Below are 23,439 nucleotides of genomic sequence, written 5' to 3'. Positions count from 1 at the left end.
GTAATATTTTATTCAAAATTAATGCTTTACCATTTATAAGAATAGATTTGGGATCCTTTTAGCCCTATAGTTTGACTGTATTTAATTTTATTAGTATGTTTATATACAGTAGAAATTTTCACTGTATATTTAGACTATTTTTAATTTTATTAGCATAGGTTTGTATACAGCAGAAATTGTGTATGTAGGTTTCAACAGAACTGAAGTTTATTTTTAACTGAATTTTACTTTTTCTAATCAGTTTTTTCCTAAAATTTCCTAAAAATTTTTTGCCCTCATTAAGACCACATTATTGTGCTTTCGAGGAGTTTTGGAACTTTTTTTTTTTTTAATTTAAAATTGTTCAAGTGGCATCTTTTAAGCTTGAAAACTATATAGCTTATAATATGGAAATGTCATCCAGAAGGAACCATAACAAGTGGAATTCTTCTAAGTTTTAGCATAAAGCCCCTCTTCAGGTAAAACAAAATATAGCACATACAGATCCTTTAATCAGTAGATTAATACTGATTAATTTAAATCATCAGTACTCAGTGAATAGTACAAATTGAACAGATTATTAGAATAGAATTCAGAATCAGAGAGGAGTTCTTACTGAGTACTTTTCAGTCTGTCCCTTAATTCACAAGACCTCTTATTCATCAACTAATTAGATTTAACATTTTTCCATTGTGGGTGTTAAAGCCATTGGCCCAATTAAATGAAAACAGTCCCTTTTTGGATGCTCCGCCAAAGTACGGCCCTTTCGTAGATTCAGAATGCAAGATGATGTCATTTAATGGAATGGGCCTTTTATTCTGAAATGGAACTCTTCATAATAATTGAAATTTAGAACCTAACAGGCCTAGGGGTTTGCCTTCCCCTGCTACCCCCTCCCCCCAATTGAAGCAGCCTGTCAGCTGTATGCTAACGAGATGAACAATTAAACAAGGTCCTATCTGGCTGGCCCCACAGGCTCTGAGCTCAGACAAAGAACTGTTTATACACCTGTTGTGTGTGTGGACAGAGCCATTTGAGTGGGTAGCTACAGATTAAAGGGAGGACATGGGAGCCAGGGTGAGCAAGGGTTAAAGAAAGCCCTAAGAACTGTAAAAGTCAGATTCTCCAGAAAATATATGAGGGCCATTTGCAAGGGGAATCAAGTTACAAAGAGAAAGTTCCTGCTAACTTCGTTAATATGAAAAACTCCAAGACAAAGCTTTTTGCTGGTCTGAGGCTATTTTTAAAAGGTTTAGTTTTTTTCTTTTGGATGCCAGTGATGCAGGTTGGTGTGAGAAAATACTTGGTTTGTAGTATTCCGTAGAGACAAAAATATTCACTGTCATTTTATATCCCAAAACAAATTGAGCAACCTTTCTGATTTCCCTTCAGGGAAAAGCAAAATCCCTAAGATTTATTGTTTAGATAATGATCCTTTGTCTGCCAAGCCTTTCATCAGATAGGAAATGATAGAACATTTTTATTAGTGGAGATTCAGAAAATCAAAGAATTATTTATATTAGTGAAATAAAAAATTAGAATTTAGCAGATGTATCATCACTTATTAGTCAAATGAGTGAAATTGTTTTATTGATATTCAATGATATTGTCCTACGGAGCTGTAAAATGAGTTCCACACATACAATAAATAGTAAATACACATATGTTTAAAACTTGTAAGGCTGTTTCTTTTTAAATTAGTTGGTATAATAACTCAAAATACTAGATAAGATCAAAATTAGCACATATTACCAAAGATCATAGGAGTTTTAAGTTTGCATTATAAACGCAAATACAGAAATCTTAACTTTTACTTAACCCTGCAGTGATTTCCTCAGCCAGTGAAAGTTATTCTAGTGATACATTATCTTTAAAATAGGCCTAGACTCCTGAAGTCCCAAAGAGTTTATAACTATATATTGTATTTATACTGTATCTATTTTTGTAAAATGAGATTTTTGAACTGACCTTCCCCTAAGATCACTGAGTAGTTCATACGTAGCAAGAAAGCAACCTATGTGTTAAGAATAAACAGGACAGGATTCCCTAGAGACAGGATATCATGAACTACTTCAAGAATTTTCTCTCTTGAATATAGTTTTCACAGTACATTTCTTCGGTAGTTGCTGGGTTTCGTTCTTCAGACTTCTCTCAGTTTTTTTTAGGAGGAGTGTGGAGCAAGGGGGCGCAGAAGTGAAGGCTAAGGGAAGATTTCCAGAGTGGGAGGGGGCACAAATCTGCTAGTTTCTGTGGTCCCTTTTCAGCTTAAAGGTTTTATGATTCTAAAGCATGAAATTGTGTGTTTTGGAAAAAAAAAAAAAAACAGTATAGTCAGTGCTTGATCATCCAAGGGAGTAGTGATACAGCTAATCCTCAGGTAATTTAAAAATAACTATGGCATACATTAAATGAGTTTTTAAAAACTACATTAAAGATAAGAATAAAGGTAGAGGACAGACATTTCTTAAGAAGTGTGGTGAAAGACCATAACAGGTTCCAATCAGGTCTACTACCACATGGCCTGCATTGCCTGAAGTTTGCTTTGATTACTTTTGTTTTTGTCTCACAAGAAACCAAAGGATAAACTTGCATAGGGGTATTTATTCCTCTTAGGGTAAAATCCATACAAAGTCATGAAAGGTAAAAGCTATATTAATTACTCAAGAGGGATTCAAAGCATAGCATCTTACTGGGTTTGAAGGATTTGTTGAAACACTGTGGTTCTCATGTATAACTCCAGGCAATGCTACTTAATTAACAGCTTAATCTTCTAGTTGACACGTCTGCTACTGTTCTAATAAGAAGCTTCATTTGTAACCAGTTTTTCTAAAAGTACTGCAATAGCTAAAACTCTTGACAGTGTTTGTATGCCTTACCTTCCCAGTTCGGGTTAATTGTGACTAAAGTCTGATTAAAACAGAAAATATATGGCATTTTTTGTTCCCTGGCAATTTAGATCTTTTAAGTTATTTTATTTTTGTATTGCTTTTTCTGCTCATTTAAAATTTTTGAGAAGAGGCAGTTAGAGGAAGAAGAAACAAGACACTATATGTATGTGTGTAAGGAAAGGATGTCAAAGTATAGGTAAATATTAGTACTTGGAACAAAGCAATATTTTGTTAAATGCAAATTCATGGGTACTTCAATATATTTAGGTAGTATGTGGAATAGGTTTTCAGACTGACTGCTAGAGAATTAATAGAGCCTATAAGGTGTGGTGCTTTATGGCTTATAGAGCGCTTTATCTCATTTGCTTCTCACAGCATCCCTCTCTGGGATACAAAATTTGAAAGTTAGAATTTTTTAAAGTACTTAACCACTAGTGACAGTACCACTAACAAGTCTTCTAAAATCCCCAAACCAGAAAAGTGGCATCCAAAAAACAGTTGCTAAATTTTTTTTTCAGTTGCTAAATTTTAATGAGTGACATTGTTTTCACTATTAAACGCAGTGAAAGAATTTAAACAATTACTGCCCCTGAACTGTTTTTTTTTTAACTTTAGGTCGGAACTCACCGAGAAGACTCTGTCAGTCTCAACGGCGGCAATCATTCAGTCCTGTCTAGTACGGTCACCGCTTCAAGCACAGACTTGAACCATAAAACGCAAGAAAATTATAGAGGTAACTGTATTGTTTGTCTTCAGCAGTAATGCAGACAGAGGTATCATTTGGAACACTATCACCTTTTTTTACAGACAGCTTGACATCTGTGAATCAAAAGTAGTCTTAGGTGGGAGAATTCCAAACAGCAGTTCTATTACATGAATTTAAAGGGTAAATACTTAGGGTTCCAGCTGGCCATTTAGGTGGGACAATTACAGATGTTTATTGATGGATGCAACCATGTGAGAGCTGTTGTTCAGTATTTACTGATCATCCTTTTACTGGCCACTGCTTCTGTCGTCTCTTTTTCTTAGTCACTTTCCCTCATGACTGAGTCTTCTTGGTCCCTAGAGGCAGTGAGAAAGATACTTCTGAATATGTTTAAAGCTCTGAATGATAGTAGCTGTTGCTCAGAAGATTAAAATTTAATTGGAGAAAGATAATTCTGATAAAAAGCAAACTGTGGTAGTAACTTACAGTGAAAAGGAGTATGAAAATGAGTATGTGTATGTTCATATGTGACTAAAGCATTGTGCTGTACACCAGAAATTGACACGACACTGTAAACTGACTATACGTCAATAAAATATATATATACAAAAAAAGCAAACTGTGGTCATTGTTATAATAGACCTTATAAATAAGTATAAATGTATAGCTAATACTTTAATCACCAAAGTAAGTTTTCCTTTGATGTCTGTTTTACTGTGTTTGTCCCAGAAAATGTTAAAGCTTATTTTCTTTGCCTTGGCAGCATCTTAGAAGTTAGTTTCTAAAATGCGTCATGTTTCTCATACCTTGTTTGGTTGTTAAATAGTGCCTGAAAGTGAACATTGGACTGACCACCAGAGTCAGGCTTGTTTTTTTAAATACAGATGCTTTAAAAAGCTTTTTTTCTAAGGCTTGTGGACATGCTCTTTCCAGCTCTGAATAGTATACTTTTTTTATATCGTTGGACTTCTGTCTTAGCTCCGTAACAACAAGGATATTCACCATCTAGAAAGCATTTTACTGTCTTATTTGTAATTCACAAATGAATCTGGACATTTATTTTGTTTCTTTGACTCTTTGTTAGGTGGCTTGCAAAGTCAGTCGGGAACTGTTGTTCCAACAGAAATCAAGACTGAAAGCAAAGAGAAAGATGAAAACCTTCATGAACCTCCTTCATCAGATGACATGAAATCAGATGATGAATCCTCCCAAAAAGATATCAAGGTTTCATCTAGAGGCAGAACAAGGTATTTGTTAGCATCCAGGTATTAAATTTCACTCATTTCCCATGGGTGAAAATAGTTAGAAAATTGAAGGGTGTCATGCATTTATTGTCAGGTATGTTCTAGAAACTGTGTTGTAACTTTTATGCCTGTTACCTTATTTAATCCTCACAGCATCCCTAAAAGGAAGGAGTATGAAGCTGACTCCAAGTTGGTGTTTTCCATTATACCACAGTGTTTTAGGGTCTACATATAAAAAAGAACTACATCTCTTTCCTCAGTTCTTATAGTTTGTAAGACAACTAGAGAACAAAATAGCTAAAACAAGTTTAATTGTTTAATGTATACATTTAGATACATTTCATCAATAAATATTCAAATATATTATTTTGAAGCTAGGTATATAGTTAAGACTCTTGTATGAATTAAACCAGGGGCTGGCAAACTATGGCCCATGGGCCAAATCTAGTCTCCTATTTTTATAAGTAAAGTTTTATTGGAACACCACCACACACCGTTCATTTACATATTGACTGGCTGCTTTCACAACACAGTGGCAGATTTGAGTAATTGCAACAGAGATTAGATAGCCCACAAAACTGAAAATACTTACTGTCTGGCCCTTTTTAGAAGTGTGCCAACTCCTGATTTAAACAATAATTTGAAAAGAGTATGGAAAAGGAAGTACTGTATGTGCACTGATGTTGTAAGGGAAGATTTTCTAAAAATTGGATTTGATTTTATGTTGAAATATGGATATTGACACATAATACATTAGTTTCAAATGATTTAGATTCTTCCCTCAGATTTTCTTTTAGTTCTACATTAAAATTGGTTGATTTGGTATATTTGTGGTATATCCCATTTCTTGGCATGTATCTACTTATCAATAATATGCATATATCACATACAGATATTTATATTTAAAACATTGTTCTTTGTATTAAATTATGGCACGGGGTGGAAAAGGTATATATAGCTCAGTGTTAGAGCATATGCCTAGCAAGCACAAGGTCCTGGGTTCAATCCCCAATTACCTCCATTAAAAATAAGTAAATAAATGAAAACCTAATTATGTCCCTCCAAAAAATAAAAAAATAATAATAAACAAATAGAAAAATAAATTATGGTGCAAAGGAAATTGCAGTGTGTATGGTAGATTAACTAAAAGTACCAGCATGGTCCTTTCTGTCATTCACATGCTTAAAAATTGTCCTTTTGCCTTTGACATTCTCACTATTTCCAACACTTTAACAATTCTCTTGGGAAAAATTAAACCTTAAGATCCTAATACTGCCATTTGAATATGCATTGTACATTTGTACATTTGTATCAGCTGTACAAGGGCAGGAAGAAGTAAAAACTGGGTCAGGGAATCCAGAGACTGCTCCTTTAGGCATCTTAATTCTTTCATAGTTTCATTATTCAAATAGAATTTTAAGGGAAGTCATTTACATCTTTCCTCCTCATTCATCCTGTCATTGTTTAGATCAGCAGACTTTCTGTGTAAAGGATCAGATGGTAAATATTTTAGTCTTTGTGGGTCATGCAGTCTCTGTCACACCTGCTGAGCATTGCCATCGTAGCAGGAAAGCAGCCAAAGACAGTACGTAAACAGATGGGTGGGGCTCTTCCAATAAAATGTTATTGACAAAAACAGGTAGCCGACTCAAGGGCCACAGTTTACTGAGCTCTCTTATAGGTCATCAGAAATTGAGAAAGTAGTATCATAGGTTATTAATAAAAAATATTTAGTAGTTAATAATAGTAAGTTTAAAACATGGCCTTTGGACAAAATAAAACTAACCTGGGTTTGAATCATGGTTTCATCACATGGTTGCCAAGTGACCTTGGGAAATTATTAAAGCTCTGTGAGGTTTGGTTCCATCTTTAAAAGGAGACTTCCTATTTAGGATTCTTATGGGAATAAACTGAAAATGAAGCCATTTGCACACTGTCTCACATGCAGTAAACATCAGGAACGGTACTATATTAATTTATGATGATGGTAATTTTAGGTCTGTGGTCTTGGTTTTCTTCCATGGAGCACCAACCTGGGTACTTGTCGTTACACTGGCACTAATTAGCTGTGTAATCCTATGGAGGTTACTGATCTTGCAGTGGTTTTCAACCCTGCTGCAGACTCCTGAAAACATTTTAGACATACAGGTGCCTGGACTCCAGTCCAGGATCCCTGTATCAGCATCTTTGGCAGTGGGACCTTTGAAAGCTGTATTTTTTTAAGAGCCCTTGAGGGTTCTAATGAGTGGCCACATTTGGGAACCTTTGGGCTAGATGATCTGAAAAGATTCCTTTGAAATCAAAGAGCTAGTGATTATTATCAAAAGAATATTTTTATGTAATTCTTGACTATTAGCTAGTAAGAACCTGCTGTGTACGTATTCTTTATTAGAATACTCAAGGTATTAGAGGGGAGGTGAAACAAACACTTTGTGCACATTTTTTCAAGGTTCTGACTCTGCTCAGTGATTTATTTCTGAAATATAAATATAATATTCTAAAATTTTTTCCAAAGCATTTGTCTCAGATATTTTTTTCTGATTACTTAGTCCATTTTCATTACAGAAATGTGGAAAATACAGAACAGCACACACAAAAATCACAAGAAACCCCACTACCCTGAATTAACCACTGTTGACTTTTCAAGGAATCTCTCTTTTTCCATAAATACAGTTTAAATTAGAAATAAACTGAATATAATTTTTCTAATATGAACTTTATAAACTTAACAGTGTGTTTTTAACCTTTTCATCTATCCCTGAGTGTTTTCTGCAACATGGTTTTTCCCTTTGTTGTTTTGTTTTTAGGCAGCAGTATTGAGGTTTAATTCACATACAATAAAATATACCAATTTTAAGTATACAGTTTTGTCCTTTGACAAATGTATATAGTCATATAACCACCACCACCACATAAATAATGCAGAAACAACATCCCAAAAAGTTTCCTTATGCCCCTTTATAGTCCGTCCCCTTCTCCCATCCTCTGGCAATCATTAATTTGCTTTCTGTTACTATAGTTTTGTCTTTTCTAGAAGTTCTGTAAGTGAAATCGTACAGCATGTAGTCTTTTGTGTGTAACATCTTTTACCTAGTATAATATGCAGCTTGATTTTTAGAGGCTACATAGTAGACCATTGTCTGGATGAACTGTGATTTACAACTCATCTCTTAATATTGGACTTCAGTTTGTTCTAACGTAAATAATTCTGTGATCAACTTCTTTTACCTAAATTTCTATGAACATCTCTAATTATACCCTTTGGATGAATTTCTAAAGTTGGAATTGCTGATCAAGAGGTAATGAATACTTTAAGGCTTTGGATTCACTTTGCCAGTTTCCCTTTCAAAAAAAAATTGTTCTAGTTCACCCATGTTTTAAAATTATTACCACTGATAATAATATCTCTCTGGAACAAAAAGTGGTCATTTTCTGAGATACTTCTTTCATTCTGTGTCTTAAGCTTTTCTTCCTCCTGCTCACCGGGGGACTGCCAGAGTACATTTACGAACATGGGTTAAGCAACCTATAATACGTTAGTATACTAGGATAGTACTTCTCAAGCCTTAATGTACGTATGAGTCAGCTGGGGATCTCGTTAAAGTACAGCTTCAGTAGATTTGCCGTAGAACCTGAGATTCTATGTTTATAACGGTAAAGTTTTTAACCAGTAATGCTGATGGCACCAATCACATTTTGAAAAACAAGGTGCTAGAATATTAGGTAGTCATTCAAATTATGCTTATGAAGAGTTTCACTAGTGTGGAGAAGTCTTTATGCTGGAATACACAATGAAAAATGCATTTTAAAATGTGTGTGGCGTAATTTCAACTATATAATATATTTGCATTGAGGAAAGACTGGAAAGAAATATACAATCATATTAAGTGTAGCTATTGCTACCACTTGGTAAAATGTATTGGTCATTTTCATTTTTATACTTAATAATTTTGCACAATAAGCATATCTTACTTTATAGGGAACCTAACAGACATTGTTGTTACTTTGTCTTCCAGCAGTACTAATGAAGATGAGGATTTGAACCCAGAACAGAAGATAGAAAGGGAGAAGGAAAGGCGGATGGCTAACAATGCCAGAGAACGCTTGCGTGTGCGGGATATTAATGAGGCATTCAAAGAGCTTGGTCGAATGTGTCAGCTTCATTTAAAGAGTGAAAAACCCCAAACAAAACTCCTTATTCTTCACCAGGCTGTGGCAGTCATTCTTAGTCTAGAACAACAAGTCAGAGGTAAGTAGGATTGGCAGAGATATGTAGCTGTTCTGTTTCCGGTGGGCAGACATTTCTGTGTCCATGCACTCTTCTGCTTGGGCAAATGGTCTGTAAGTTCCCCTAGTACTTCTGCCACTGCATCATCTGGATCAAGTTTTCTCTGTAGTCCTCTCACCTCTGTCTCACTGTATGGGTCAATATCTGTGGGTTCAGTGCCTCCCGTAAACCAGTAGAGGCTAACTCTTTGAAACAATGCAGTGAACAGCCAGCCTCCGCCAGCTGCTCAGCGTTAGTGCTTTGTGCCTCTTGTTCTTGTTGACTCTAGTCTCCCACACTGTTGAATTTACCTGCCTAGACCTGTTTTCCTCCCAGTTCCTTCCGTCTGCCCTACTTCTCTGTACTCAGTTTCTTGCTTACTTTACCCTGAGGCCCTGCTGCTTAATGCGATGCCTAGCCATGGCCTCTCCTGGCTTTGCCTCCTGTGAATGTCCTTTATACCCATGTCGGTGAGGTGTCAGAGCTTCTTTGTTGATCCCTGATTAGGAATGCCATTAGCTTCATGGATAAATATGCGCTGGCATGCCTGTGTGTCCCTAAGGACAAAAGTGTGGTTTGTACTGGATTATCCACTGCTGACTCAGACAGCTCTCCCAACTGTTTTGTTTTTCAAGAAGTTTGATGAAATCTTAAAGAAATTTTGGGACTTTATTTTTTGACCACATGTTTATTGCATACCTCCTCTGTCCTAGCTAGCTATGTTCTAGACCCTGGGTTATCAATTAATACAAGCTTCCAGCCCTTGAGAGGTTCTATCACCAAGCTTGCTTTTTTGCATAAACCTGTGTATCTTCTTATCCAAAGTTGTGAATGCCTCATCCTAAGCCTTTTTGCAAAGAACTTAGAGATAATGGCCTTGAGTTCCAGACCCTACCTCTAACCTCTCTTTCTTAAGAGCAACTTTGTCTCCCTTATTTATTGGGTATTTATAGAATATTTAAGGAAAGTTGGAAAAGAAAAAAGAATAGGGGTGGACAGTTGCTTGACAACCACAACAAGGACCCTCAGCACTGATTACAGAAAGAATACTCTTTCTAAGGAAACCAGAGTTAGAGAACTTGAACACATTTTCAGGAAAACATACGCTAGTAATTAATTCATTTATCCACTTCTCTTCAGTGTTTTTAATGAATAAGAATGATGACTAGATTATTTTGTGCCCAACCAACCTATCACTAAAACCAGATACTTGCTCCTATTGTCTTAAGGCCCTTGAATGTATGTAAAGGGTAAATGTTAACAAAACCTGATCTTCAAGAAGTTAAAGACTCCCTTGCAATATTTATAAATTGCCACTCATCTGTGGCAGGAGCAGTTGTTCCTTGAGCCTTTACTATCTCCTGTCACTTTACCAAATGTTTTTCTTCAGTGGTGTCTGACACTCATTGTCTCTTTCTAAAGGCAGTGAGGCACCTGTGTTCAGTGGTCCAAGTAGTCATCTTTCTCTGCAGCCCGAAGTATTTTCTACTCTGACTCTACTCAGCCATTTATTGTCAAGACTGTTGCCTCCACCAGGCCTGTAAAAGTCTTACTGACTAGACAACAGTGATGCCAGAACTTATTCCTATATAGCACCTTTCCTTCCCTCAGTTTATAGAGTTAGAGTATACTCATTTGTGTTCTTAAAAATATTTTTTTAAGATCAGAGGTGACTACTCTCACATCCTCACATCTAGCCACCAAAATGAGAAATAACCTCTATGTTTGAAAAAAAGTTGTAAACTCCACCATGCATGGGTGGGTCTTACCCATTCATTTGTAAGATTTGACCTGGTTGTGGTTCTATGTAAACACCTGGGATAGAAAAGTTGAGGCTGAGAGAAGATCTAACATTAGGCTCATCCAGCTGCATACTAACGTTCTGGTCAATACTTTCTCACACAGTTCTGGGAAGCTCTATATAAAGAGCCATTGACTGATCAGAGTGAACAAAACTTAAATATACTGAACTATAACTTCAATAGGGACTGCCTTACTATTCATAAAAGCCTACCTTTCTCCTACCCTCAGACTCTGGGTTTCAAAGTCCAGAACCTTTATTTTATAGCTAAATGGAAAAGCCTTGGGATTCACGCAGGATTCCTTGAAAGGCATCCTGCTGTCTGTCTGACAGGGTTTAGAATACTTCATGTAGCCCATAACATCTGTGCCTTGGCTATCGAAGGACCTTCAGATTTTGATGTAACTACTGTTCTTACCTGCACTCTATCTCCAGCAGTTCTGAGTTATTCTGATAACCTGTTCACTTTTGAGAGTCTGTCCCTGCAGGGGACTAACCCAGCAGCTGCTGGGCCTGGCAATTTCTATAAACACATACATTTTGTTTACATGACCTACTTTGGACATCCTCTGGCCTCTTTGGACTCCCCATTTAGTTTGGGATAGTGTTCCAAGACTGTATCTAGCTATCCACAACCTGTCATCGCTAGACAAGTGGTTATACCAGGAGGGCAACCAGGCCTGGGTCTAGCAGTGCATCCTTGAGAATAACAGGAAGTGCCTTCCCTTCCAAGCCTCAGATTTTGCCAGAGCACTTTTTGTACCTTGGTGCACCACAGATCAAATCCCATCTGATTTCTATCATTGCCAATTTAAGCCTTTCCATTATCATGACTATAATTTTTACTAATCCTCAGCAGATTTCATGTAATACCTTCAAGTTTGTACTCTCCGCTTTACTAAAAATTAAATTAGTGGTCAAACACTTCCTCCTTAAACTCTTTCACAGGTTCTCTCAATAAGCTCACTTCTCTTCTGGTGATAATTTAGGGACTTGGAACTACTAGGATTTTTGTTTCCTGGTCTCTTAGTGGGTTTGAAGATGACTGAATGAGCTAGAACAGTGGTTCTCAAATCTGGCTGGTCCCAGAATCACCTGAGGCTTTTCCTTTTCCAAAACAAATTTCCAGACCCTACCCTTAGTAGATTTTAATTCAGTTGCAGTGAGATGGTCAGACATGGTAGTGTTAACATACTTATTGATTATACACTACTTCCTTTCTAAATCTCCACTGAAATGAATAAAAATGGCATCAACCCATAAGAACAATTGGGAAAGAAGACAGTAACAGATGTGAGAGCAAAAAATGTACGTAAGACCGAAAGTAGAATAGTGGTAGCTGACTTATCTAGGCAGAAGAAATTAAGTGGAGCAGGAAGGAATACCAACAAGAAGCAGAACATTTTGCCTCATGGGGCCCCTAGCTCCTGAAAAAGGCACTGCTCTTTGGAGGTACTAATTATTGGGGAAGGGAGAATTCAGGCATCAGACCTAAAAAAAAAAGATTGATTGAAGGTTTGCTATGGAAAGTTGGATCCCTAAGTTTCCTCTCTATTTCATATTGCTTCTGCCCTCTCTTCCCTTCCACCATAGACAGGAGAATTATTTTCTGCAGAAAAAAATGAAATCAGAAAGGCTGCAAATCTGGAACACGAGGAAGAACAGAGAATGGGTGAAGCACGAGGCTGAACAGTGGGACTCAGCCCTGTGTCCTGCTTTGCTTCCCTAGTGCTGGCAGCAAAGTATACTACCCCTATCCTCAAGGAAACTGGGTAATTCTTTTCTAGAGAAACTAAATATTCTAAAGACCTCCAGGTTTAGAAATTCCTGAGTAATAACATCTCACTTTTGGATTACCATAGAGTAAAACCTACCAGTTGGTGTCTTACTTTGAATATGAAAAGACAACCAAAGATTTAAGAAAAGCCACCATGAAAAAGGGACATTGAGATCAAATCAAACAAAATTGAAACTCAAAAGAAAACAGAAACATGCGAAAAGCATTAGGAAAAATAGATAAGATGGCTGATAAAGCTGAGAAAAATCTCATAGAAAGTAGAACGCAAAGAGATGAGAAGCAGGAAAGAAGAACTAATAAAGTTAGAGAAGATTCATCTAGAAGTCCAACATCTGACCAATAGGATTTGTAGAATAAAAGCAGAAAGGAGAGAAGAAGATTATTATGGCAATAGTACAGGAAATTTACCAGTACTGAAGAATACATGTCTCAAGATTGGTAAAAATCTAATCTTGTGCTAAGAATGATGATTTTTAAAGTGACCTGAAGCAAAAATACATCATCGTGGGGGCGGTGTATAGCTCAGTGGTAGAGCACGTGCTTAGCATGCACAAGGTCCAGGGTTCAATTCTCAGTACCTCCATTAAAAAATAAATAAAAACTCAATTACAAACAAATCAAAAATAAAGTACATCATCATGATATTTAAGAGCATCAGGATTAAAAAGAATATCATAAAGCTTTTAGAGACAAAATTTAAGTAGCTCAGAGACAAAGGAACAAAAAAGTCAAAATACCATCAGAATTCGAATAAGCAGTACTGGATTCCAGGAGATATTGGAGCAATACCTTAAAAAATCTGAGGAAAAATCATTTTCAACGTAGTATTCTGTATTTAGCCAAACCATTAACTAAAATGTGAAAGTAGAATAAAGATATTTCAGATATGCAGAGACTTTAAAATTTTACCTCCCATGCACACCAAATGAAAGTGTTTGGAACATATGCTTGGGCCAAATAAGGGCATAATCAACAAAGACAAAGCTCTGGGAAACAAAGGATCTAAGACACAAGAACAGCAAAAGAAAATCCCATAACAGGAACTACTAGGCCTAGAAAAGAATCAGTCCACATTGAAAATAGAAGGCTATTAGCTGCAGAAGAAAGGTTTCCAGAGGAAAAATACTGAATTAATAGATAATATGATAATGTGTTTGAGATTTTAGGAAGAAATGTTGAGAGGCATTTGTTAGATCTTTTAGAGCATTGTGGGGGGAATGAAAAGTTAGCATTACTAACAAATGAAAAGCAAGGCAACTATTAACTGTAGGAAAAACAAATAGTCATATGAAAAAGGAAACCATCAATATGAAATTCTTGACTTGAAGGTATGGCTACATAGATATAATTTTAGGAAGTAACTATTGAGTTAGCTAAAAATTGTGCCATCAGCATGTTAAGAAGATGGTATTATAAGAGAGGCAAGTTCTCAGCCACATATCAGAGGTCAGTAGATAGACCTCTAATAGAAATGTGGGAAAGATAATCACTTCTCATTCCTTGCAGGTAATGTCTGACTTCTTACCTCTGTATCAGTCCTTCTTGGCTACTTAACATATTTGCCATGGGCTGCTCATACATACCACGGAATATGAAGCAACAGCACTAGTTTTTGCTTTTTGGGGATCAAAGCTTACTTTACTTTTTTTTAATATGTTTTTATTGAAGTATACAGTCAGTTTACAATGTCGTGTCAGTTTCTGGTGTACAGCACAATACTTCAGTCACATAGGAACATACATACATTCTTTCTCATACTCTTCTTCACCATAGGTTATAAGATACTGAATATGGTTCCCTGTGCAAAGCTCACTTTACATTTCCTAGAACTTCCTGTAGTATTCTCTTGGTTCTTCCAGTCCTGAGTATTTTCTCACTCACTGTAGGACTCTGTAAAATCTTGCCTAACTTGAGTTTTTGGTTCTGGTCCTTTCCAACTATTTTGATCATGCCTCCTAGATCCTAGTGTGACAGAGTCATAGTTAGCTAAGAGTAATGTTCCATTACAAGAGAAATATTTCAGTTAGAAAATACTCATATCTCACTTCCTCCTCTTTAGATTTTATGTATTAATGTATGCCCTCTTTTCAGTCTCTCTGGTCACTACATGAGACTGTTGCCTACACAGTGAAGGGGACATGACGCCTAATGAAAGACAAACCTTTCTTATATTAGAGGTGCACAATTACTGGTTAAGAAAGCAGCTTCTAATATTTTTACATAATGATACTGATTTTTCCTTCTAGTTATCCTAATAAATTAAGTAAGAGTGTACCTCTTTTCCTTCATTGCCTCCCCAGAGTTGTATGGGCTTCATGTCTTTTCCTAAACACAGAGGCTTGGGGAATAAGGACTCTGAAATGCAGTGTAATTATCGTGTGTGAGTAATAGTCAGTAGAGGCGGCTGGGTTCACCAAAACAAAGTCTTCTGTCTACTTTTTTTAAACTCAGAAGTGAACTATAAATGTGTATTAAGATATACACATTCAAGTGTTTCTACTTTCCCTGAAAGAGGAAATACATTTAAGAAAAAAAAAAGCTCGGCTATGTTGCGTTCAGCTGGGCCATCATTTCAAGAAAATCTAACATGTAAAAAAATCATAACTTCTACAAAATATTGTTTTCATTGCAAGCTAATTTTAAGTGACCTTTTTTATATTATAACCATTGGGGCTTTTTTAATCAGTTTACAAAAGTAAGTGTAACAACTTTTAACTTATACTTATGTTATAATCAGAAACAAAAAACTACACCAGGGGCTGTCATGGATTAAATATGTTGTACTTAAAACTCACTTAAAGAAATTATACTAGGAACCGCAGTTCCTAAGTAGATTTTGAGCCAGTGGGTCTTCAGTTCAGTGGATTTTCTTTAACTTTATTTCATATGGTAATACCCCACACTTTAAACTCACATCAAAAGTTCCATTCAGTCTTCTCTACTATCTTATATACAAAGCAGGAAAGGTTTTTATTACCTCTCAGTCACACCTCCAACTGTAGGAAGGACATCTCAGTCATCTCATTCTACATATGTGTCAAAGGAGGGAAGCAGGATGGGCACCAGCTCCCTCTCTTCCTGGAGGAGTTGGCACATTTCCTATGAAGGAATGGCTGAGGGTATCTCTTACTATTTTCTGAACTGGTAACATTGTGGGTAAAGCATAGATGTCTCTCTGCAGGTACACAGAGAATGTCAGCATTCCCGACAGTTCAAGGTGCCATGTCTTAGCAGGACACTGAAGAGATTTGGTGAACTAGTAACAGGACTTGCCTAAATATTTCGATGAAGCAGTAAAAGAACTACTTTTAGATGCTGATTTAGATCAAGTCAAATCCTCGAAGACTAAATCATAAGAAAACACAAAATGGTCAGGACGAAGTGTAAGTTTTAGGGTTCATTTAGCACATCATCGTTGCTTCTATGTGATGTTCTTCAGAATGCGAATGAAGTTACCCAGAGACTGATAACCCCACAGAAAGGAAAAATAACAGCAATTTGTTCAGCTTAAGACCCAACAGTCTGTGATTCATAACTTGTGACTATAATGATAAAATTATTCTTCCCTATTTCAGAGAGGAACCTTAACCCCAAAGCAGCCTGCCTTAAGAGAAGGGAAGAAGAAAAAGTTTCTGCCGTATCGGCAGAGCCACCAACCACGCTGCCAGGAACCCATCCTGGGCTTAGTGAAACTACCAACCCTATGGGTCATATGTAAACATCAGCCAGGTGAGTATGGGTACAAAAAGAAAGTACCTGATTCATCTTAAACTGAGTTAGAACCTTTGAACAGAATTATCTGGTGGTATTGCTCATGGTCAAGATCACATGTAATTTGCAATCCCAGTGGTTTAACCTTTCTGTTACATAATCATACTCAGAGAGCCAGTGTCATTTTATACAAATTACTGTTGCCTTCAATGTGAGATAGTATCCTTTGATTTGTGAAGAATTTGGGGTTCTCCTGTACTGGATGATCATGTGTACTCTTGCACACATGAGTATTATTCTCACCCAAGAAGAAAACAGTGCCACTAGTGACTCATCTATCAAAAAATACTTTTGCTTCCACTCATGCTCCTCCTCCTTCTGCTCAGAAATACTTGGCTGTATCATAAACCACTTTTCTGTTAACCATCTGTCTCTTCTTTGTCATGGATCTTTATATACAAAAGAGTTACTGCTTGCTTCCATTTGGGTCACTAATGCAAGTTTGTAATATACATGTTCCTTCTCCTATTAAAGAATGTACAGGTGTTGTACATGATAGAACCAGAACGCCCTTCTTTCAGGAATTTTACTTGTTGAAAGACTGTTCTTTTTACTTTCCTCTTCATGTACTAAACACAGTTTGCTTCTTTGTTATTTTTTTTTAACAAAGTGAGAACAGCAGTAGTATGAGGTTGTTGCCCAAGTGGTTTGATAATATGAATTGTCTTTTTTCTTAACTATAGGTATTCACATTATCTGTAAGCTGTAAAACTAGTATTTAGGTGACAGAAAGTAATGTAGACTAATAACAATATTTGGGTGAGTAACAAAATAGAGCTGCAAGCATGGATTAGGAATAGAACTGGTAACTTCATTTTTTTATCTGCCTTCAGCATGTATAGTTCTTTTCTTAGTTTCATCAGCAGAGAAAAAGCAGCAAATAAAGGTAAATGGATGGAAGGTTTTGGAGCAGGAAAAAGTATCATTTTGTCATCTTTGTGGCTGTCTCATTTTAAGCTGAAAGTTTGGAATTTGATAGGATATTATGTAAACTACAGACATCAATCAGTAACTCACTTTTTTCTGAAGGAATTGATTCCTGCCACCTCTTCATACTATCCTTCCTAGGATCAACAAGACCAAAACTGAAGGTTTTATTTGGGGACTAAGGGAGGAGTGTTGATGTAATTATTTAAGTGTCAATTCTAGTTCTAATATTAGCACACTGGAGAAAACTCTAAATCACCTCTCCCACAGCAGACAAAAAACCAGCAGTGTAACAGACTGCTTGTCAAAGGGACTTTAGGCAAGAAAGAGCTAGTTAAATTATAGGTCCTCTAAAACTCAAGCCTTTGTTTCATACTGTGTGGGAACAATGGATATCATGAAATAATATTTTTATTCAAAAATAAACTTTGAAGTTTTTGAAATAAAAATAAGCCAGTGTTTCTCAATGTGAAAGCGACTTTCTGAGTACGTAGAGGAGACTTCCTGTGCCCGGGTCCCCCACAACCACCAGGCTGTGAGACGGGCGCTTTCCATTCAGCGGGCATGTGACCTCAGAGCCTGGCTTTCCTCTCTCTCTGGTTTGTTGTGCCCGTTTTCCTTTGTTCTCTTTCCAGTCTCTCTCTCGCTCCGTCTCCTTCGGCTCCCTCTCCCTGCCTCACATCTCTCTTCAGCCTTTCTGTTCGCTTCCTGTTCTTTCACTGCTTCTGTATCTCATATTGCTTTCATCACGCTGCCCTTATCTCTGTAATGAGGAAATTCCCTCACTTTAGGTTAAAATTAAACCGTGAGCATTCTCACCCATCTAAAAGACATCAAGAATCTTTTTTTTTAAGGGGTTGGGGGCTTCCAAGTTTATAAGAAATGTAGTAAATGCACTTGCTTCATAAGATTTCATAGGCTAGTGATTATTATCTCAAAATATGTCTTAAAGACTGCTTGTTTCAAAGGTGGTTATCTGGTTTCACCTGATAACCTTCAATTCTTTATAGAACTGATTAGCAGATTAATACCAGCAAGCAATTGGGCAGCAGGAAATGACTACTAGAATCAAAATGGGTGATAAATGGCCACAGAATGACTACAAAAGCACAAGAATTTGCCACCACATAGTGTAAGGCCAAGTAGCTTTGAATGTCTCAGTTCTCCATCTCCAAGAGCAGAACTGTACCATGGTCCTTGTTTAATAAGGAAGTGAAAGGTGTGGTTCTTCCTAAATGAAATGGCTGAAATGGGGAATTTCAGGACTACTACTATGGATGTTATATTAAGAATATAAATATAAAATTTGTACTAATAAAGTTTTCTTAATAAATGCATTGAATAAACATTTATTGAAGACCTACCTGTAATGCACCAGGAACTGGGGCCATTATCCAGATGAGTACAAAATGGTCCCTGCCCTCAAACTTTCAGTTTAAAGAAGGTGGATGTAAACAAGTAACAGTACAGGGGACTGGATGTAGCAGTAAATACATGCTTTAGCGTTGTCTCTCCACCAGATGAGTAGAACCTCAGAGCTCAGGGGTTGCCAACTTGAATGTTGCCAAAATGGAAGGTTTGCATAATTGCCACAGCTGTTGTATAATCCTTTGTCTTGTGATTCTATAATTACAGGATTTTTTTAAATCTTCCCACATACATCAAGTAAAAACCATTTGAGTTACACCTTAAAAGAAAAAACCTCATTTATAAGTCATGTAGCAGACTGCTAATTCAGTGAAAACCTGGGGATAAGTGAGGAATACCAGCTTGTTCTGTTTTGTTTCTGGGGAGGTGTTTAACAGTGATGTCCTAACTGGTTCTGTTCTCTCCCCTGGCTCTCCCTGCCGCAGTTCCAGAGTTATCAGTAGGCTAGATAGAAGGTGACCTCTCCTCATAAGGACATGGACAACTCAGATTATCTGAAGACACAAACCTGATAGGAGGGAGAAGAAAAAACAGAACATTTGAAGCAAGAAACGCAAATGTAATCCTGCGATCAAAGCAACTGGTCAACACTTCCATCCGAAGTGAAGATAGGAAGCTCATCAGATAGAACGTCAGCCCACGAGATGTTTGCAACGGATCATTTTGTTGCGAGCAGTGTGTCGCTTCTGCACAATCAGAGACTGTCTCGATCTCTCCACTCACCGTGGAAGTTGCCTTGTGCCTAAACTGAATTGACAAATGCATTGTAACTACAAATTTTATTTATTGTTATGGAACTGTAAGGTCTACATATAAAGGGAAAAAGTTAATGTGGAAAAGCTGATCTACACTCAGCTGATGCCAGCGTTCGTTAAAGCTGTTCACGTGCAGAGAACAAAGCAGTGACAACCATTGGCCCTTAGCATTCCCGGCATACCTATTAGTGTCTTAAAAAGGAAGGGAAAAGTCTTTTGTTGCCCTCTCCTATCCTTTTGCCATATGAATAGTGTTTTCCATGAAATAGGAAAATATTACTTGGTATAGCATTTCTCTCGCTCTCATTTTTTTCATTCATTTTTATTTTTCCTTTGTGGGTGTTGTATTTGGTCTCTGAATCAGAATAGTTCATGGTCACAGTCCAGAATCCTCCACGTAGCCCTCTGTGCTTTGCGTATTTATCTTACAGTGATAAGCAGAGACCATCTGTGACCATAGCCTAGCTAAGATTTTAAAAGGGGGAACTTTGTCCCCTAGATTTTCCCCCAAATAAACATTGCTTTATTTCTAATAATCAAGACTTTTCAAGCTTCTAGGTTTCATAGTAAAGCTTGTAATAGCAAGAAGTGTAAATTACAAGGAAAGAATTTACTTTTTAGAAATTGCTTTGTTTTCCAAGCAGTAAGTACTACATAATAGTACTTGTAAAGTGTTAGCTGTAAGTAAGCACAAAACGGATTTAAAATACAAAGAAGATTTTCAGGCTGTGATTATGTTGAACATAACCACCCGGTAGTCACCAAGGCAGGTAGTGTGATAAATGAACACACCACTCTGAGGCTAATTACCTAATGGAATACAAGAGCAGTGGTCACCTGTGTTTCCTTATTCTAGCCTTTCTTTCTCTGTCATTTGGATGGCTAGTCAGTGGGAGGAATTCAGTGGGTGAAGTCGTCAACTGCAGACCATCTGCCCCGTCCCGAGAAGACGAGCCAGATTAGCATTAAACCAGTCCTTGTCAGTCCATCTTAATACTGTGCATTAAGGCACCCCTCTGTCTCTCATCCTTAAGAGTTGTTTTTTTAAGACATCATAATCACTTCGAACTTCCATGAAACCTGTCTTCCGCCACAGCAACCCTGGGAGAGAAAACCATGCTAAACACGGTTGTCTTGGCTTAATAATTCCTTGTAGCCAATATTAACAATGGCAATCAGCACACAGAAGAAAGGACCCAAATCACTATGTAACTTAAAGATTTCTGTTAATTTGAAAGAACAAAAACAATGAAGACAGAACTTCAGATCCTCCAATCAGGATGATTCCTAGCAAATCAGTCTTTTGTGAACTTAGTGGACTTTTTGGTTACTTTAATTTGCCTCTATTCTCCAGTTACAGCAGACTCTATCTGTGGCCTTGTTCTTCATTTCAGTGTTAATCAGCTAAACAGAAGTCGTTGCTTATGATGTGTGAGTGAACATATGCCACTGCCTGGCCTTTTTTCTTCGGAGCTTGTTGTCTTTTTCGCTATATTAGACTTTGCAGTATGCCCAGAAGCTTTCCTTCATAAAATAGAAAGAAAAAAACATTTGGCTTATTTTTCACAGTAGCTAGTCTTTTATACAATAATCTTGTAAGAAAATTTCTTGAATTCTAAATATTACTCTTTCTAGATTTTTGAAATCAAAAAGTTTTCAGTAAAAAGTTTCTTACTTTATTTTATTATATTAGGTAGTAAAAATGTAGGGTTATTTACCATAACCTGTTCATTAATATCAGAAATTTACAATAGCATTTTAAGACCATAGTAGGATTCTAGCATACCGTGTAGTACCTATGGAGTATTGTAAGAGCTAATTGTCCGAGATGAATTGCTTCTCATCTTGTTCTCCAGTTTCCATTGTTGGTTTATTGCAGATTTGTATCCTGTGTCAAATTCAAGGTATTATTGATAAACCTTTTCAACCAGCAGCAAGAAGTTCAAAATTTTTTCTGTCACTGTAACAGAAAACACAATATGTATATAACATTTATGTAGCAATAAATGTGCCATCTTTTTTTTTAACATAGTAAACTAGTGAGTTTTTTACATTCCTCTCTCAAACAATAATGCATTTTGATTTTCCTTCCTCCATCTCATTCCTGCCAGAAATGCCCACACTGCTCTGCTTTCTTTTCCCCCAGCTTTGTTGAGATAGAATTGACATATAATATTGTGTATGTGTACAGTGTACAGCACAATGACTTGATATATGTACTGCAGAGCGATTACCACAGTAAGGTTAGTTAAAACATCCATCACCTCACGTACTCACTTTTTTGTGCGTGTGGTGAGGATTTTTAGGGTCCACTCTGCTTTCCGTATGTGTGGGGTCGATGACATCATCTGGGAAGGCCATCAGGACAGAACCAGGCTTGTAGCACTCGGTTGATAATCTTGTCTATAACCTGTCTGGGTTATGTATTTCTCCTCTTGCCCTCTCTACTGATAGTGGCCTTTTATCCCTTTCCCAAGAGTTAACCAAACAGTGATTAGTAGTTAAAATCTACTTATTTGTTGATCTGGAGAAAAACGAAGAAGATGGAAAGACTCAAATGAGGATTTTCAAATTAACATTCTTTGAAGTACTTTCACGTGTTTTATGTCCCCTCTCTCACAGAATCCTTTGTCATAATTAGGAAATGGTATTGTTTACTGTTTTCAGATTAAAAGTTCTGCTTTTATCCCTGTTTTCACATAACATCCCCCACTCACCCTCCACCACCAAAAATATGCGTAGTGATTATCCATTAGGACTTCGTGCCAGGCACGAGCCTAAGACAAGCAGCGGGCAAACTCTTTTGGACAAACCTTCAGAGGGCCTGGGTATGAGATACCCAAGATCATCATCACAGCCTCTTGGATCCTAGCAAATTGCTTCTCTTGGTGCATTATGAAATCCTCTGTTCGCATTATGGAGGCCTGACAGATCATTTTACTCCTTGTGGGATTTGGTGAAAACAAACAATTCAGTTTGATTTCTCTTTATACAAAATGATAAACTAAATAAAAGGCTCCATGTAAGAAGAAAATACAGAATGTTAGAGCTGAAGGAAAATCTCATCAACTGCCTTATCTATAGTTCTATAAAAACTGAGGCCCAGAGAGGTTGCACGTCTCCAAAAGCACATAGCTCATAACCAAGCTCATAGATCAAGACACTTTAAACTTGTCCTGCAAAAACTCCTTAGCTTTACTTTCTCTTCTTTTGTATTTTACAGATTTTTAGTCCAGTTCTATTCAGTAGCTTCAGTTTTTTTTCTCTCTACATTTTTTCTTTCATTTTCTCTCCTCTAGTTCATTTTTTTCTCTTCCATAGAAACTCAGAATTTAAATATACATCACACTGTGTGTGCGTGCGTATGTGCATCCACATATGTGTGTATGTGTGTTAAAGGTTAAAGAGTATTAGCTTTGGCATCAAACAGTCCTTGATTCAAGTCCAGGCTCAACACCCAGTTAGCTCCATTTCCTTATCTGAAAAATGGAGACATGTATTAGAATTGTGTAAGTATTGAATGAAACAATGTATGGAAAGCTCTTACCACAGTTCCTGTCACATAAGTATTCAATAAATAATAAGTATTTTTAAATAAATAGTAGCTTTCCTTATAACCAGCTCCCAAGAGGATTCCTCTCCAGCCATCCTGGTGAGAGGTAAGTGGTTATAAAATCAACCCTAAGAAGATGTAAGCCCATCTTTGCTGGCGTCTACAGTCTTTGGGGGCAACCCAGTGAAACATTTTCAGTGCCCCTCTATGCCTACAATTTCAGAGGACTTTTTTTAAAAACCTTCACATCAAAAGAGTGAGCCAGTAGGCTTTTTTCCCAGTCACACTGTATTGGTTGGCAGCTCTGTCAGTTTGGATCCTC

The 23,439-nt window shown here is 36.9% G+C and overlaps 1 protein-coding gene across 10 annotated transcripts in view; it reads left to right on the top strand.

The window, feature by feature from the left end:
- The window catches only part of TCF12 (transcription factor 12), a 328,909-nt gene extending 307,309 nt beyond the window's left edge, over positions 1-21,600 (top strand). For 6 of the 10 annotated variants that reach the window (XM_032481110.1, XM_032481108.1, XM_014556715.2 and 3 more), the window contains 5 exons: positions 3,483-3,600; positions 4,658-4,820; positions 8,834-9,066; positions 16,259-16,412; positions 19,235-21,600. In XM_032481110.1, coding sequence (XP_032337001.1) covers positions 3,483-3,600; positions 4,658-4,820; positions 8,834-9,066; positions 16,259-16,401 — 657 coding nt within the window. In that variant the 3' untranslated portion in view covers positions 16,402-16,412; positions 19,235-21,600. The remainder of the gene's footprint in view (positions 1-3,482; positions 3,601-4,657; positions 4,821-8,833; positions 9,067-16,258; positions 16,413-19,234) is intronic. The other 4 variants (XM_032481111.1, XM_032481109.1, XM_032481113.1 and 1 more) reach the window with 3 other exon arrangements.
- The last annotated feature ends 1,839 nt before the right edge of the window (positions 21,601-23,439 follow it).

The sequence above is a fragment of the Camelus ferus genome, chromosome 6 (genome assembly GCF_009834535.1).
Source record: "Camelus ferus isolate YT-003-E chromosome 6, BCGSAC_Cfer_1.0, whole genome shotgun sequence".
Classification (NCBI taxonomy): Eukaryota; Metazoa; Chordata; class Mammalia; order Artiodactyla; family Camelidae; genus Camelus; species Camelus ferus.
This window is presented reverse-complemented; position numbering and strand designations above follow the sequence as displayed.